The sequence below is a fragment of the Hyperolius riggenbachi genome, chromosome 5 (assembly GCF_040937935.1).
Source record: "Hyperolius riggenbachi isolate aHypRig1 chromosome 5, aHypRig1.pri, whole genome shotgun sequence".
In the NCBI taxonomy this organism is placed as follows: domain Eukaryota; kingdom Metazoa; phylum Chordata; class Amphibia; order Anura; family Hyperoliidae; genus Hyperolius; species Hyperolius riggenbachi.
Window position 1 is genome coordinate 24350162 of NC_090650.1, and position 16505 is coordinate 24366666.

Consider the following 16505-nt stretch of genomic DNA (forward strand, 5'->3'; position numbering starts at 1 on the left):
CTTGCTGAAGGCTCTTCGCAGCGTGTAACCAGTGATAAGCATACAGATTGACACATCAGTCATTCATGATATTCAGTTTCTTACCAGAATAAAACATTTCAGTATTCGTACGCTTTTCATGCATTTCGATGGTCCAATTTCATTTTGCTTTTTTATTTCCCTAAATTAATTTTTCCAACCTGTAACCAGCATCACTGCTCACAAGGACTCCTCTCCCGGTTTTGTATGCATATCAGAAAAATAAAGACTTGTATGGTATGTTTGAAATTCAAAATGTTTTTTGTATTGTATGGCTGGTCTCCAATTAACGTGGAAGACTTGCAGGTTATGTCCACAATCAGTCTCTATGCCCCAATCTAATGCTGTGACTATGAGCCTGGCCCACGGTCTTCACCAATAGACAAGCCCCCGCGTGAACAATACACTTTATTTGTCTCCTGACTATGGTTACCTCCAGGTCTTAAGGCGCAAGGTATAAAGACTGAAGTAGAGTGGACAATGACCCCTCAGAGCTCCACTGAGGCAAGTATCAACAGAGTTCAAAGGTTCACAAGTGTCAAACTGTAGCAATACCTTGGTGATGAGGATGAGGCCCACAATGGTGACAGGAAGCAGTGTGTCAGAGGATCCAAGTGACAGGCAAGGGTCAGTCTAGGCAGCAAGCAAGAGTGTCCAGGTAACAAGCAAGGTCGGTCCAGCCAGCAGGCAAGGATATCCAGGTAAAAGGCAAAGGTTGGTCCAGGCAGCAGACAAGAGTATCCAGGTAACAAGCAAACGTTGGTCCAGGGAGCATTCAAGAGTATCCAGGTAACAATCAAAGGTCGGTCCAGGCAGCAGGCAAGAGTATCCAGGTAACAAGCAAAGGTCGGTCCAGGCAGCAGCCAAAAATGGTCAATAACAAGCCAAGGGTCAATTCCAGATAACACCAATATAGTAAGAGTGCGCACCCAGCAACTAGCCACAGCTATGCTATCACGGGCGATGACTGGGAGCACTCAGCATGTTTAAATACAACTCTCATCCAATCAGTGGCTGGCCACACTCCGCACATCCAATCAGACAGCAGCAAATCCTGCCTAAGTGGCAGCTGTAAAACCAGCTGACGCCGCGCTGTCAGCTCACCGCAGTCAGCTGACTACTGTTTACCTTTGCGGAGGGCGTACTGAGAATGCGCCTTCCGCCTATCAGAAAGTCCCCGCCTGTGCGTCATCAGCAGGGAACAAGCACAGAGACCCAGAAGTGAAGGTCTTAGCCTGGCTCTTGGCACAACTTTCACCAGATACAGATAAGTAGAGATGTAGCGAACGGTTCCAGGCGAACTTTGGGGGTTCGCGTTCGCCTGGACCAAGCGAACTTTTGCGGAAGTTCGATTCGCCCCATAATGCACTATGAGGGTCAACTTTGACCCTCTGCATCACAGTCAGCAGGCACATTGTAGCCATTCAGGCTACACTAAGCCCTGGAGCCCTCCCCCCCCCCCCCCCCCTTATATAAGGCAGGTTTGTCAGGCATGACACTCACTCGTGTGCCTGCTAGAAACAGACTAGGGACAGCTGCTGCAGACTTGTTCTCCTAGGGAAAGATTAGTTAGGCTCTTGGCTTGCTCCTGGCTGATTGTTATTGCTAGAATAGCACCCCTCAACAGATTTTTTGAGAGCTATAATGTTTTCCTGATGTGTTGTTTTTTTGGGGTGTTGCTCACTGACATTATACAGCCCTATCTGTTGCAGCTGGACACCTACCTATGCCTACCTAACTACTGGGGCACCTACTTACCTATACGGGGACACCTACCTACCTATACTAGGGGACCTACCTTTGCCTACCTACCTATACTGGGTCTCCTACCTATGCCTAGCTAACTACTGAGGCACCTACCTATGCCTACCTACCTATACTGGGACTTCTACCTATGCCTACCTACCTATACTGGGACTTCTACCTATGCCTACCTACCTATACTGGGACTCCTACCTATGCCTAGCTAACTACTGGGACACCTACCTATGCCTACCTACCTATACTGGGACTCCTACCTATGCCTACCTACCTATACTGGGACTCCTACCTATGCCTAGCTAACTACTGGGACACCTACCTATGCCTACCTACCTATACTGGGACTCCTACCTATGCCTAGCTAACTACTGGGACTCCTACCTATGCCTACCTACCTATACTGGGTCTCCTACCTATGCCTAGCTAACTACTGGGACACATACCTATGCCTACCTACATATACTGGGTCTCCTACCTATGCCTAGCTAACTACTGGGACACCTACCTATGCCTACCTACCTATACTGGGACTCCTACCTATGCCTACCTACCTATACTGGGACTCCTACCTATGCCTAGCTAACTACTGGGACACCTACCTATGCCTACCTACCTATACTGGGACTCCTACCTATGCCTACCTACATACAAGAAGATAATAAGGTCGTTGCTTCATTGTGGACAGACCAAATTTGATCAGCTGGACAGTCACTGTTGTTCTATCATTGAGCTACCACAGCCCGGCGACCATATGGGCTTGAAAGCCGCCACGGCCTACACTCAGGCCACGGTGCGCACCAGTCCAGCACGGCCGTCACTACACAAACAGCTGTTGGCGGTGCATTACACAGTGAGTTTGGTGTGTTAGTGTGAAGCAGAACACTAATTACACTACCTGATTGATGTATACACATGCAAGATGTTTTAAAGCACTTTAGGCCTGCAATTTAGCATTCAATGTGATGGACATAGACAGTTTTTGCCCCCCCCCCCCACACACACACACACACCTTTGAAAAAATGGGTGTGGCCACACATCGGAATGTGGTCGTAGTCGCTAGATGTACCCCCCCCCCCCCTTCAGATAGCCAGATGTGCCCCCCTTTAAATAACCTTTTACTGCTGCTAACGCTTCTGCACTCCTCTGCAGAGGGAGGGAGAGAAGCAGGGGCACTGCGGGCAATCTTTTATGCATGTGGGGGTGCAGCGGCCGTGCTGAGCACTCTGACAGTGCTGCGCCCGGGACACATGTCCCACCTTGCCCACCCATATCTACGCCTCTGAGTTGGGCCCCCCCTTCACAGCTCTGGTTGCAGGGGCTGCTCTCCTGTAGTTATACCCCTGATTTCAACCTTTTTTGTGATCAGAAAGCAATTTGAAAAAAAAAATACTTGCAATGTTTTGTTTAACCACTTGCCTACCGCGCACTTATACCGCGCGTCGGCAAAGTGGCAGCTGCAGGACCAGCCGGCTGCAGGCTAATTAATCAGGAAGCTGCTTCCTGTCAATTCACAGCGGGGGGCTCCGTGAATAGCCTGCGGGCTGCCGATCGCAGCTCGCAGGCTAAATGTAAACACAAGCGGAAATAATCCGCTTTGTTTACATTCGTACAACGCTGCTAACAGTAGCAGCGTTGTACCAGATCAGCGATCCCCGGCCAATCAGCGGCCGGGGATCGCTGTCACATGACAGGCAGGAGCCTGTTAGAGGCTGCACAGGACAGATCCGTTCCTGTGCAGCCTCGGATCTCCGGGGAAGGGAGGGAGGAGAGGGAGGGGGGGGGGAATTTCGCTGCGGAGGGGGGCTTTGAGGTGCCCCCCCGCAACACCCAGGCAGGCAGGAGCGATCAGACCCCCCCCAGCACATCATCCCCCTAGTGGGGAAAAAAGGGGGGCGATCTGGTCGCTCTGCCTGCACCCTGATCTGTGCTGGGGGCTGTAGAGCCCACCCAGCACAGATCAGCTAAAACAGCGTTGGTCCTTAAGGGGGGGTAAAGGGTGGGTCCTCAAGTGGTTAAAACAATTTCACCTGGTTTAAAATTGTAATTTAAAGGACAACTGTCATAAACATTAACATCAGAGGCAGAACATTTACATCGCGCCTTTCTCCTGTCAGACTCAAAGCGCTTGGGAGGCAGCCACTAGAGCGCACTCAGTAGGCAGTAGCAGCGTTAGGGAGTCTTGCCCAAGGTCTCCTCACTGAATAGATGCTTGCTTACTGATCAGAAAAAGCTGAGATTCGAACCCTGATCACCTATGCCAGAGGCAGAATCCTTAGTTGTAAAATTTAAAATGCATAAATATACTGTAAACGTACATTTCTCCCAGGGCATGATTCACTAAAAATAATTTTTGTGCCACTGCTGCTGTCACTTACACTAGGTAGTAAAAAGATGACAGATCTGACAGGTTTAGACTAGTCCATCCCCCCATGGAAGATTCTCAGTGTCATTAACCTTTACAATTAAAAGTATAATGATCTGCACAAAGATATCAGCCAGTTGGCAGTTGGCCTCAGCAACTGCAGTTCAGTATGTGCTTTTGTATACAGTATAAGGAAATAACTGAATATCCCCAATGAGGAGATGGACTAGTCCAAAACCTGACAGATCAGTCAGATTTTCACTACCTACTGTCACTCACAGCAACGCTGTTCATTTCACTCTGGGAGAAATGTACATTTACACGTATGTATTTCAACCCTTTAGCAACCAATCTATTTAGAGGTTTGCAAGTGTTCCAGGCCAATTTATTTTAGTACATTTTTTTAATTTCTTAGTTGTTACATTTCCTTGTTTCTAATTAGTACTGCTGTAATGTGTATGTATATGTCACTAGGGGGCATATACATAACAGAGGACTTCTGCTTTTAGTTTCTATATCCTCTGCTAGCAGAGAGAGGTCAAAGCATTCCAAGAATTTACAGCACAATAAGTTCTGCCGGCTGAGTTCTAAAGCAGTGCGCTTATCTCAAAATGAGCTAACTCGTTTGCTTAGCAGCATCTAAGCTGCTAATGGGTTAAATTTTACAATTTTCCATGATAGTTGGCCTTTAAAAATATTTTTGTGATATGCAAACAAAATATTTTTGTGATCACGCAGAAAAAAAAATTGCCACAACTCCTTCTCAGCTCGATTGAAAAATACAGTCAAGATTTCCAAGAATAATAATCATTGGGTTTTGTGTTTTACTCGTTCCCGGGAATCCTGGGTGTCCTCTCCCATTACCAGATTGTGAGTTACAACAAAAAGTGAAATAGTGAATAATGAGAAAGCGCTGTGTCTGCCATGTAAGTAGTTTAATTGCCGCTCCAGCTCTGTAACTGCTTCCACCTGAAAAATATCCGTCTTGTTTTCTTTGGCTACCGGATCCTGTTTCTGAGAATAAAAACAAGGTTCAGAATTAGAACGTGTTTAGCTCGAGCCCTTGGATGTTCCAAAGCGAAACGTCATCATTACCAACAAGAGAGAGAAATAAAACATTCTCACTGACAAAAAAAGTCCACAGCCTGAAAACAAGTATCTGAAAAAAGTTGCCCACTTTTTTTTTTTCTTTTTGGGAAATCTTCATGAGAAACGGCTGGAGAAGAAGCTGTCATATTCCTGTCATCGGTTCTGTGTTCTCTTGTTTCTTGTTTACAACGCTCCGTGATATAAGAGCCAAGCGCCTGGCTGAAAACAGCGAGAGGAAAAATGTTAGTCATCCGCGGACAGGCTTTGGGAAGACAGACAGAAATGTGATGTGTCGGTAGAAGAGGCAGCAGGTTCTCATTAAAATAAATCAACGGTTAAGTCTTATCCCTGGGGACGGCGATTGAGATGTCTCGCGGTGGGGCAGCTTCATACATGCGTCAATATCTTTATCTCCCTGTAGAATAGTTAAGTGACTACCAGGGATGGATTTGTATTCTTTACCACCCAAGGCCACTGTCAGCGACTGCCTCCCTTCAGTATAGATAACCACCCTTCCCCTCCCCCTAGTACAGCCTGATACCCACCCACCCTTGATCCTGCAGTGCCCTAAGCCATGGCCTATGTGGCCTTGGGTTAAATCCGACCCTGGTGACTATACAACATCAGCCAAGTTAAGGCCCGTTCACTTTTTCACATTCTGTTTAATGCAGGTATGTCCAAAGTCCAACCCGGTGGCCAAATGTGGGCCGCTGAGCCTTTTCTGGTGGCCCCCAAAGCTCTATACAGTTGTTAATTCCATGAGGCCCGCAGGGCATATCTATACAGATGCGTTCGGCAGCAATCTTATCTTTGTTACATGTCCGTTACCTCCAGTGGTGCTCGTAATGGCCAAAAAACTTCGTTTCGCAAATTTCGCAAAGTTTTTCGAATCGTAAAACTTTGCATTAAACTTCGCATAGTATTTTACGAAGTTGCAGGTACAGCATAATTACGGCTACGGTACTATGCGTGTAAACGAAATTGGGTAACGTAATTTCGCGTTACTTAACTTGCCAATGTGCATGCGCATAATATATATACAGGCGTACAATCATGCTTATGATGCGTATAAACATACGCATGAAATAGCGCATGCGCATCTATAATATAACATTATTATTTATTATTATTATTATTATGTATTTATATAGCGCCGACATATTACGCAGCGCTGTACAGTGTATATATATATATATATATATCTTGTCACTGACTGTCCCTCAAAGGAGCTCACAATCTAATCCCTACCATTGCCATATGTCTATATTATGTAGTGTAAGTACTGTAGTCTAGGGCCAATTTTTTAGGGGGAGCCAATTAACTTATCCGTATGTTTTTGGAACATGCCCACATGCGGAAATTTGTAAGCGTACATCAATACACATATGCGTCAAAAGATACTAAATGACTAATTTCATAATGAACCGTAATTTCACGAAGTTACGAAGTCATGTGAAATTTCGATACATAATTGCGATTCACACGTAATTTATTACGCATTCTCCCATAAATTTCGCATTACGATTACGATTGAAAACGGTGAATTTTGATGCGAAACTTCGCACATGCAAAATTTCGCAGCCCCACTGGTTACCTCAGCAAAGCAATAAGTCTGTAGTAAGTCCTCTTGAGCGTTACAGGCTCTTGGTCCATTCCTTGTGAATCGACTAGGTTTTCTCTTATGGTACATCTATGCTAAACAGCACTTAGCATATGTACAGCATACAGGTAGATGACTAGAAGAAAAGTAAAAGTAGAAGTGAAGTCTGAAGCTAGAAGGTGGAAACTGGAAGTGGGCTCTGGAGCCCATGTTGGCTATTTTATACTAGCCACTAAAGAGTTAAATTTGACATCACCCAGTCTCCATCGCATGCAATTGGCTGATAATACCATGTGATGAAGGACAGGGTCCATGCCTGCTCAGATGTGACAAGCCAAGTATGGCGTTTCCTCCCCTATTGGGCTTGATTTACTAACCGGCGCTAAGCCGGTTAGTGAGCCCTATCACTTAGTGGGCGCAAACCTTGGCACTAAGTAGTTTGTGCCCACACCACTCTCAGCCCCGCTCAGTGGCTGGTATTAGTGTGCTGCCTTTTAGGGTGCGATGAAAACGATGCATCGGGTGCCCGCTGAAGCAGCGCATCAATGCACCGTTTCGGGGGCATCCGATGCGCTGTTTTCGTTGCACCGGGTGCAACGTTTAAGAGGCAGCGGGTGCGACGTTATCATCGCACAGCGCACTATTACCTGCCAGCCGCACTGAGTGGGGCTGTGCGCGAAGTAGTTCTGTGCGGCCGTTAGTGCGCGCAGAGCTACTTAAGGGGCATTAAGAGGCTTTTCACTCCGGCACTAACACTTAGCGCCAGTTAGTGAATCAAGCCCTTTGTGTATTTCCCTATAAAATACATAGAAAATGTAAAAAAATGGTGAAAACAAGTATGGCTTTCAAAAAGCTTAATTGACGGCGAAAAAAACAAGATATACTGTAGATAATTTATGTGTGATGAGTAGTAATAAAGTTTTTGTTGAATGAATGGCAAGAGTGCTGACGGGAAAATTGCTTCCATCCTGAAGGTGAAAACACCTACGGGCTGAAGTGGTTAAAGGGAACCAGAGAGGATTCAATATACATACCTGGGGCTTCCTCCAGCCCCATACGCACGGATCGCTCCCACGCCGCCGTCCTCCGCTGCCTGGATCCGCCGCCACCGGGTCCCGTCATTGCCGCGAGTCGTGCTCTCTCTCCATACAGATACGCATGTGGCTGCTTACTGCGCTGCCGCATGCGTACATGTATGGAGGGAGCCCCTGTGATGCGGACAATTGGCCGCGTCCGCCGGAAGTGACGGGCCCGGTACCGGCGGATCCAGGAAGCTGAGGACGGCGGCGTGGGAGCGATTCAGGCTTATGGAGCTGGAAGAAGCCCCAGGTATGTATAAAATCATTTTCTTTTTTCAACCCCCCGTTCCTCTCTGGTTCCCTTTAAGGGAAGGTCCGAGGAGAAAAACAAAAACAAAACGACTCTCCCAGGGCTTCCAGTCTCTAGCAGCCAATCTGTGCCCTCGCCGCAGCTTCGGTGGCTTCCGATCCGCTCCGGTGCACATCCTGACCTTGCCTATTGGTGTCTACTGTGCCTCAATGAGCGGCTCTCGGAGTTGAGCTGATGTCATCCGGACTGTACTGTGCAGGTGCAGAACTATTGTGCCTGCGCAGTACAGTCCGGATGACATCAGCGCAACTCCCTCAGACGCTTGCGCAGGACTCCAGGCCACCGGCGGGGAGCGTAGCTGCCACAAGGACACGGGACGGCTGCAAGGGGCTGGAGGAAGCCCCAGGTAAGTAGATTTTTTTTTTTTTTTTTAATCCTGCTCGGATGTGTCCAGGATATAGCATGCTTGGCTTCAACTATTCTTGCAAGAAAAATGTGATAACCATTGCACTTTTTTTTTTTTTTTTGCAGCTTTCGTTAAACACATCCTGGCCGGCTAAACGGGTACAACTGCACAAGATGTAATAGTCCCAATTTTATATCCACCTCCAGCTGCTGTTCCCAAACAGAAGATTCATACAGTCTCGACCCAAACCAACCAAAGTTCACTATATCTCTCATTGTTCCAATGAAAAAAAAAAGCAATACTGTTCACTAACTCTACTCAATAAAGTTATTCAAAAATTCTGTTATAAAAAGCCTTACTACATTTCCAAAGTGCCAAAAACTAGGAGATAATGAGTGCGATTGGAAGCAATGAATGAATTTAGTGGTTTCTAATGGGATCTCTTTGGTTCCATAACTCTGATGAAGCCATGTTTTTTAATTGAACCATTATTTGGGGTGTTCTGATAATCAGTGTGGACCTTTTAAGCATGCATGTAAAATGGGCACTATGGAAATTTGGGCAGTGACGATAGCTGTAGCTGCTAGTAGAATATGGGTAAAATTACTAATATTGCACCCCAGCCCAGATGTCCTTAATGTACCCCAACACCGATGCCTAACCTAAGAAAAAAGGGAAAAACCCTAAGAAAAAAAATTATACATACCTGGTGCTTCCACCAGCCCCTCCAGGCTAATCGCTCCCTCTCCATCCTTCTGCGCTGCCCGGATACTCCACAATTTGCCCTAGAAAGTCCTCTGGAGGTCCAGGATGTTCTGTGCATGTCTGCCTGTGCTCCCCTGTTGTGTTTTCGTGGCCAGGAGCTTTCTGTGCCTGTGCAGTACTGCACAGGCACAGAATGCTCCTGGCCACTGGAGCGTGACAGGGGTGCACGCTACCAGACTGCACCTGCACTGACTGGCCCCAACTGGAGGATTTGCAAAAGATCGAGACAGCGCAGAAGGATGACGAGGTAGCGATCAACCTGGAATGGGCTGGAGGAAGCACCAGGTATGTATGCGCGCACTCCGCAGGAAGCCATGGTCAGAGTTCGTGCCCTCTGACCCAGATATACTGCACACTCTTGAGCAGTGTGTCGGCTTGGGCACCAGAAGGCTCGCATGCCGGCCATGTCTTCCTGCGGGAGTGTGCGCGTACTTCTGTGGACATACTGCATCTGCACCGGCCCCGCCGACCACAGCGCTGTACTGGGACCTTTTTAAGAGCAATGGAGAGACGCCGGGCCACGGGAGGCGTGGTAAGGCTATGTGCATCTTCTCACACACACACATGGTGTCAATTTCAGAATTTAGTAAGGGCTAAGGTATCCTTTAAGAATTCACTGTAGCTCCAACCCAGTCACCCCCATCAGCCTCAGGGTTCAGGCAGTGGTCAGGCACACGTCAGAGAAGATGTTATAGCTAATCCGTTCCTCTACTCTTTTTATTGTCTTTTCTCTTCAAAGACATTAGAGTCAATTGCTATATTTTTCAGGCCATAAATAGCTGTAGGCAGCTGCTCATGGTTCCACGCGGTACACAGAGAGAAACGGCGTACGCGGTTTCCACAGCTTCATGCAGCGTACGACTGTCTTCTAAATTACGCTTCCAGTTGCAATAAAACAAAAAAACCTGAAATAACAGGTCAGTGCCTTAAGATTAATGTGTGCTCTTTCATTGCAGTTTGTCCTCTGTATCTGTGCCATGTGTACTTTGCAATTCGAGGATTACGTTCGTCTGACAGGCAGACAGCAGATGGGTAGAAAGTCCATATTACAGACTTGGTACACTAATGACTCCCCTTGTATTCCAAACAGGCTATTCAGTTTTCCCTTCAGCACGCCGCATAACCTGTCGCTCCGGGCCGTCTGGGAATGTCGTGCATATTTATTTTACTTTGGTAACATTAAAGAAAAAGGAAAAAAAAATAGAAAACAAAAAAAGAGAGAAAAAAAAAGATACTGAAAAAGAACTTTGCTACTTTACCGTACACCTTTCACTAGAATAAAGTGTTTTATAATAAGACAGGAGACTGAATACAAAGATGTCCGTACCTTACTATTCTAAAAACAAAACAAAAGTGTCATTGGGTTAAGGCCCCCTTCCTTCTCCTCCAGCACTGCCCACATCCCTCCCTTTTCCTCCAGCACTGCCCACCTCCCTCCCTTTTCCTCTAGCACTGCCCACCTCCCTCCCTTTTCCTCCAGCGCTGCCCACCTCCCTCCCTTTTCCTCTAGCACTGCCCACCTCTCACCCTTCTCCTCCAGCACTACCCACCCAGCTCCCTTCCCCTTAGTATTGCCCTCCTCTCTATATTCTCCTCCAGTACTGCCCACCTCCCTCCCTTCTCCTCCAGCACTGCCCACCTCTCTCCCTTCTCCTCCAGCACTACCCACCCAGCTCCCTTCCCCTTCAGTATTGCCCTCCTCTCTATATTCTCCTCCAGCACTGCCCACCTCCCACCTTTCTCCTCCAGCACTGCCCATCTCCCTCCTTTTTCCTCCAGCACTGCCCACCTCTCTCCCTTTTCCTCCAGTACTGCCCACCTCCCTTCCTTCTCCTCCAGCACTGCCCACCTCTCTCCCTTTTCCTCTAGCATTGCCCATCTCCCTCCCTTCTTCTCCAGCACTGCGTACCTCCTTTCCTTTTTCCTCCAGCACTGCCCACCTTCCCTTCTCCTCCAGCACTGCCCACCTCTCACCCCTCTCCTCCAGCACTGCCCATCTCCCTCCCTTCTTCTCCAGCCCTGCCCACCTCTCTCCCTTTTCCTCCAGCACTGCCCACCTTCCTCCCGTCTCCTCCAGCAAAGCCCACCTCTCTGACTTCTTCTCTAGCACCGCCCACCTCTCTTCTCAAGCACTGCCCACAATCTTCCCTTTGCCTCCAGCACTGCCCATCTCTCACCTTTCTCCTTCAGGACTACCCGCCTCTCTCCCTAACCTTTAAGCACTGCCACCTCTCTTCTTTCTCCCCAGCACTGCCCAGTGCCCACATGTTTTCCTTCTACTCTAACACTACCCACCTCTATCCTTTCTCCTCAAGCACTGCCCAGTGCCCACCTCTCTTCCTTCTTGCTTTGTACTGCACACTACCTTACCTTCTCCTTAAAGTGATCCTCAAGCCTATGAAAAAAAGCCCCAAGTTTTACTCACCTGGGGCTTCTGGGGCTTCTACCAGCCCCCTGCAGCCACCCCGTGCCCTCGCAGTTACTTTTGGATCCTCCGGTCGCCCACCGCCAGCTACTTTCAATTTCGGCCGACAGGCTTACTGCGCCCGCACAGGCCTAGCCACGTGTCTCCTTCTACGCGTTCCCGTGCGCAATACCATCCTGTGCAGATGCAGGACGGTATTGGGGACAGTAGCGCATAGAAGTTTTCACGTAGCCAGGCCTGTCGGCGAAGTGAAAGTAGCTGGCGGCGGGGGACAGGAGGATCCCCAAATGACTGGGAGGGTACAGGATGGCTGCAGGGGGCTGGTAGAAGCCCCAGGTGAGTAAAACTGATTTTTTTTCATAGGCTTAAGTGTCTCTTTAAGCATTGCCCACCTCTATGTTAGGGCAGTGTTCTGTACATGCAGATAGGCATCCACTATAACAAGTTGGAACTCTTTACTGAAGAAAAACATGCAGAGATTAATCATACACCACCATTAGGAAATGCAGCTTACTTAGAACACAGATAATATAGCGTGAATAACAATCCCATAAAGATAGTCATTGCATTTTACACACAGTGGCATCTTGTGGTTGTTTTACCATACTGCAGTTTAAGGTAATATTGTAGTTAAATCTCCAACACCCTCTTCCTTCTCCAGCACTACCCACAATCATTTAATTCCCCTCCAGCACTGCCCACCTCCTCTCTTCCCCTCCAGCCCTGCAAGCCTCCCTGCTTGTTCTGCTTGGCCATTTCATTTTTTAATTCACCACTTATTCTATTATTAGTCCAAGTCATAAAAATCCTGGCCCAGACGTTTAATCTCTGTAGCAAATATATGGTATGTTTGTCCCGCAGTCCATAAATCAGCCGGCTCATTTTTCTCTAAAAATGAAATTGCATGTCGTTCCTATAATGATACTCATCAGGACAGCCCATCTATCTTACACCAACAAAGTTTGTTATTCCACAAGAAATGGCCAATCACTGCTCCAATTTCTCTGGCAAAAAAAGAGTTCATATTATATTGTGCCTGAGCATCCAGGGCAGCCATCAGGGGGGTACAAGAGGGACAGTAGTATGGGGCCCAGGAAGGGTCTGGGCCCAAACAGTGGTAGTCCCAATCGAGCCTCTGCTGGCAATTATTCTATCGTGGCATAACAGGAGTTGTGTGATCATCTTCCTCTTCCCTGCTGCGTGATTGGTGAACATGCATCAATGCAGGGGGAGGGTGTTATGGGCCCCAGGCAAGTTGTTTTGACTCTACCCCACATACCGTGGCTCTGCCCCCACACAATCTACCTATCAGATTGTTATTTGGCATGAGGGGGGGCCCTGTAGGTTTGCTAAGTACGGGGCCTGGAAAATTCTGATGGCGGGCCTGTGAGCATCGCAAATACCCGTGTATAAAAAGGAGCGCCACCAAGAGGACAAGCTCAGAGACATTGGTCCTGGCAGGAGGGGAGTACTACAGAACATGGATTGTGGCGTATGCCGTTTTCAGTGACAAATTGCAGACGCAAATGCGTCATTTTCATGTGAAAAGCGGGAAGGTTTGACAGACCCTGGCGGAGCGACGAGGCCGCAGGGAATTAACTGAAACTCTCTGCAAAGTTTTTTACTTTAAAGAGAACCTGAACTGAAAATAAAATGTCAAAATAACCATGAGGTCATACTTACCTTCTGTGTAGTCTACTCATCAATCTCTTTCTCCTCTCCTGCATCCTATTTGCCCACTGTGATCAATGGAATTCTCCATCCTCCATTTTAAAAATGCCCATTGCCCCATAACAACTTCCTGGTCAGCACACTGTTAAACTGTAATATCGCCCACTTGAGCCATAGGGAAACATGGAGATTACCTTGCACATTCAGTTGTAACTGACAGCTGCTGATATATAACTGACAGCAACTGGTGTATTTCATTTCTGACAAAATATTGTCAGAACTGGAAGGGATCATTGTAAGAAAAAAATGGGGAGCTTCTTAGAGGAACTGACGGTGAGGTTAGTATGTAATATGCATTTGCAGCTACGTCATGTGTTTATTTTAAATAATTTTCCTCACTTCAGGTTCCCTTTAACTGTTAACTGACAACAGAAAGCAGCACTTACTAATAGCTGGGAGCAACTTCCGAACTTAGTCCTATTGCTAAAAACAGTCACTGGCAAAGTGCATAAGTGTTACTTGCAAAAGGAAAAAAAAATCAATACATTGCAAAGTGAAAAGTTAAAAAATAAGAGTTTAATAAATTACACTTACCATGTAATTTGCTCGTGTTGTTTGATCCACAATGAGCCAGCAGGTCATCATCTTTACTAATGGCAGACAAGAAAAAACTAGACAGCACCAACTGCCATTATCTATAACCACACCCCCTAACATTGCGATAGACTAAAAGGTTTTTTTTATATATAGATATGCATAGGCACAGAGGTAGATACTGGTTGCTTGTCAGTTGGAAACAGCTGTTATGTCCCAAACTGTCAGGACCATGGTCATGACATCACACTGTGGGAGGGATTTCACCACAATATCAGACATACAGACCCCCCTGATGATGTATTTGAGAAAAGGTTAATATTTCTTGAGGGAAAGGGGGTATGATTGGTTACAGTTCCTCTTCAAAGACTACCTACAGTATAAAAAGACAGAGCATGTCATGACTGTGATGTTAATAATGCTGCAGGATTTGAGACAAGGTTGTTAGTCTTAAATACTTACTGGATCAGACAGAATCGAGATGCGGGAACCTAGTCCTGGCCATGTTTCTGAAGTCTGCCCAAGCTTTTTGGAAACCTCCGCCTCCATTGAAGCTGCCCGCCCCCAGCGCAGCAGCCACCATTTGCACTGCGGCTGATGGGGTGGCCTCAGCAGAAATTTGGAAGAAGCCAACTATGGCCACAAATCTGAAAGTGGGGTGCACTGCCAATCACAACCGCTGCTGCTCTGTTATAGGTACCAATGGCCAGTGGCATAGCTAAGGAGCTGTGGGCCCCGATGCAAGTTTTTCATGTCTCCCCCCACCCGAAGCACTCTATACATAACAATTGATATGGCGCACCAAAACCTGCCAAGGACAGCCACAGTGTCAGAGATGCAAGAAGGAGATGGGAAACAGTGTGTTAAGGATTACTACTATTCAAATCAACTATAGAAGTGATTATTACCAGCACAGGACCAATAGAGAGCTAATACTGTGATAGGAGGTTAACCCTTTGGGGCCCCTCTGGCCCAAGGGCCCCGATGCGGTCACAACCTCTGCACCCCCTATTGCTACGCCACTGCCAACGGCCCAGCAGACGGGACCTTGGCTTCGTCATTCGGGCCAATAACTGCACTTGTGTTATACTCTGCTGGTGCAAATATTAGACTACTCTTGTGTAAAGACTGCCTGGACCAACCCTGATTGTGTACCTTGATCCCCTCTTGTATAGATCAGGACCCAATGCCTCAGGTGAGAGTTCAAGGCTGAGTTCTGTACAGACACATCACTAGCCTGCTTGTTGCTATGGAGGGAGGGGGAGGGCTGACAGCGTAGTGCAGCACTGACTGGCACAGAGCCGGTGGGATGAGCAGGAGAACCATGCCCATAGGCGGGGCTAATTGCTTGTGGGCACATCTAGGGTGGTCGGGAGCCGCCATACAAATGCTAGAACTATATAGCATGTATACAAGGCTCAAGGTGATTCCTGGATATTTGCCCTCCCTACCCAAGAAAGAATGAGGGGTACATAAATATCTATTAATTCAAAGAGTTAACAATAATTAAAAAAAAATACCTTAAAAAAACTTTTGAGAGCAAAAAAACATCAAAAACAAAAATTACACAACTTTGGGATTCCCATGTAGCACCCTTATATTTTCTATCTTGATAGATGAACACCCCAACCCCCTCCTACTCTATCACTACCTACCGCATAATGGCCGTTTACTTTGTAAATCTGCAGTTTCCTGAAAGAGACTTTATTTTTCAATGGTAAAATCAGCCTCTTAAAGTGTGTCAGCCATTCTTAGTATTCTGAAAGAGGACTTTCAGGGTACAAAAATGGGTTGATTATTTTGAGGGATCGGCTTCAAAGAGTTAACCAAAACTGTTGAGAAATGCTATTACCTATAATAGTATCCAGTGTTTATACAAGTGTATCTGTGATTAGCCGAGCGTAGCTGCCTTCAGGACCAAGAATGGAAATGATAGGTTTCCCATCCTATATAGGCTACGCCACAGCATTCCTGTGGACACGTGGCTAAAAACGGCTGAGCCACAGCACTGACAAAAATACAAACTTAAAGGATGGACCTTTATATTGAAGCATTTAATGCTCCACTTTGTGAACTCCGATGCCAGAAGACTTATTTTCGCTGTCGGGTTTGTTGGTCTCTGTGGCTGGAGGGACCAGCGGTGGTAACGTGAATGCTGTCATTAGGAGGAATAACAAAGGTCGATGTATTTCTCATAAGACTTTATTTTTGAACTATACCACCCCTGTAGTCTTAGTGTTATTTCAAAGCGAAACACAGTGAGCACATTCTAGCTAAACCACAAGAGAAATTTGCAGTCAAAGCCATTATTGTGCACCTCGCAGTGTCCCCAACGCTCGGCTCCTTGGAACTTTGACCACAAGATCGAGGTCTTCAACTCAAACAAATACACAGTCAATTTGGATCCAGGGAATTATCTGGACACGCCGTCAAAAATGCCACACAGAAACCCCTATTTGTGACATTCCCGATGCTGTAATTAGC

At 46.9% G+C, this 16505-nt stretch overlaps 1 protein-coding gene and 1 long non-coding RNA gene across 6 annotated transcripts in view; one reads left to right on the forward strand and one right to left on the reverse strand.

The window, feature by feature from the left end:
- MYL3 (myosin light chain 3) overlaps window positions 1-8918 on the forward strand; it is a 225625-nt gene extending 216707 nt beyond the window's left edge. For all 5 annotated transcript variants that reach the window (XM_068235188.1, XM_068235187.1, XM_068235186.1 and 2 more), the window contains one exon: window positions 8692-8918. In XM_068235188.1, coding sequence (XP_068091289.1) covers window positions 8692-8720 — 29 coding nt within the window. In that variant the 3' untranslated portion in view covers window positions 8721-8918. The remainder of the gene's footprint in view (window positions 1-8691) is intronic.
- LOC137518020 (uncharacterized) lies at window positions 5087-14197 on the reverse strand. Its single transcript, XR_011020728.1, has 3 exons — window positions 14022-14197; window positions 5320-5450; window positions 5087-5156 (listed from the first exon to the last, which is right to left on the reverse strand). It is a non-coding gene; the product is annotated as an uncharacterized lncRNA (long non-coding RNA).
- Between the last annotated feature and the right edge of the window lie 2308 nt (window positions 14198-16505).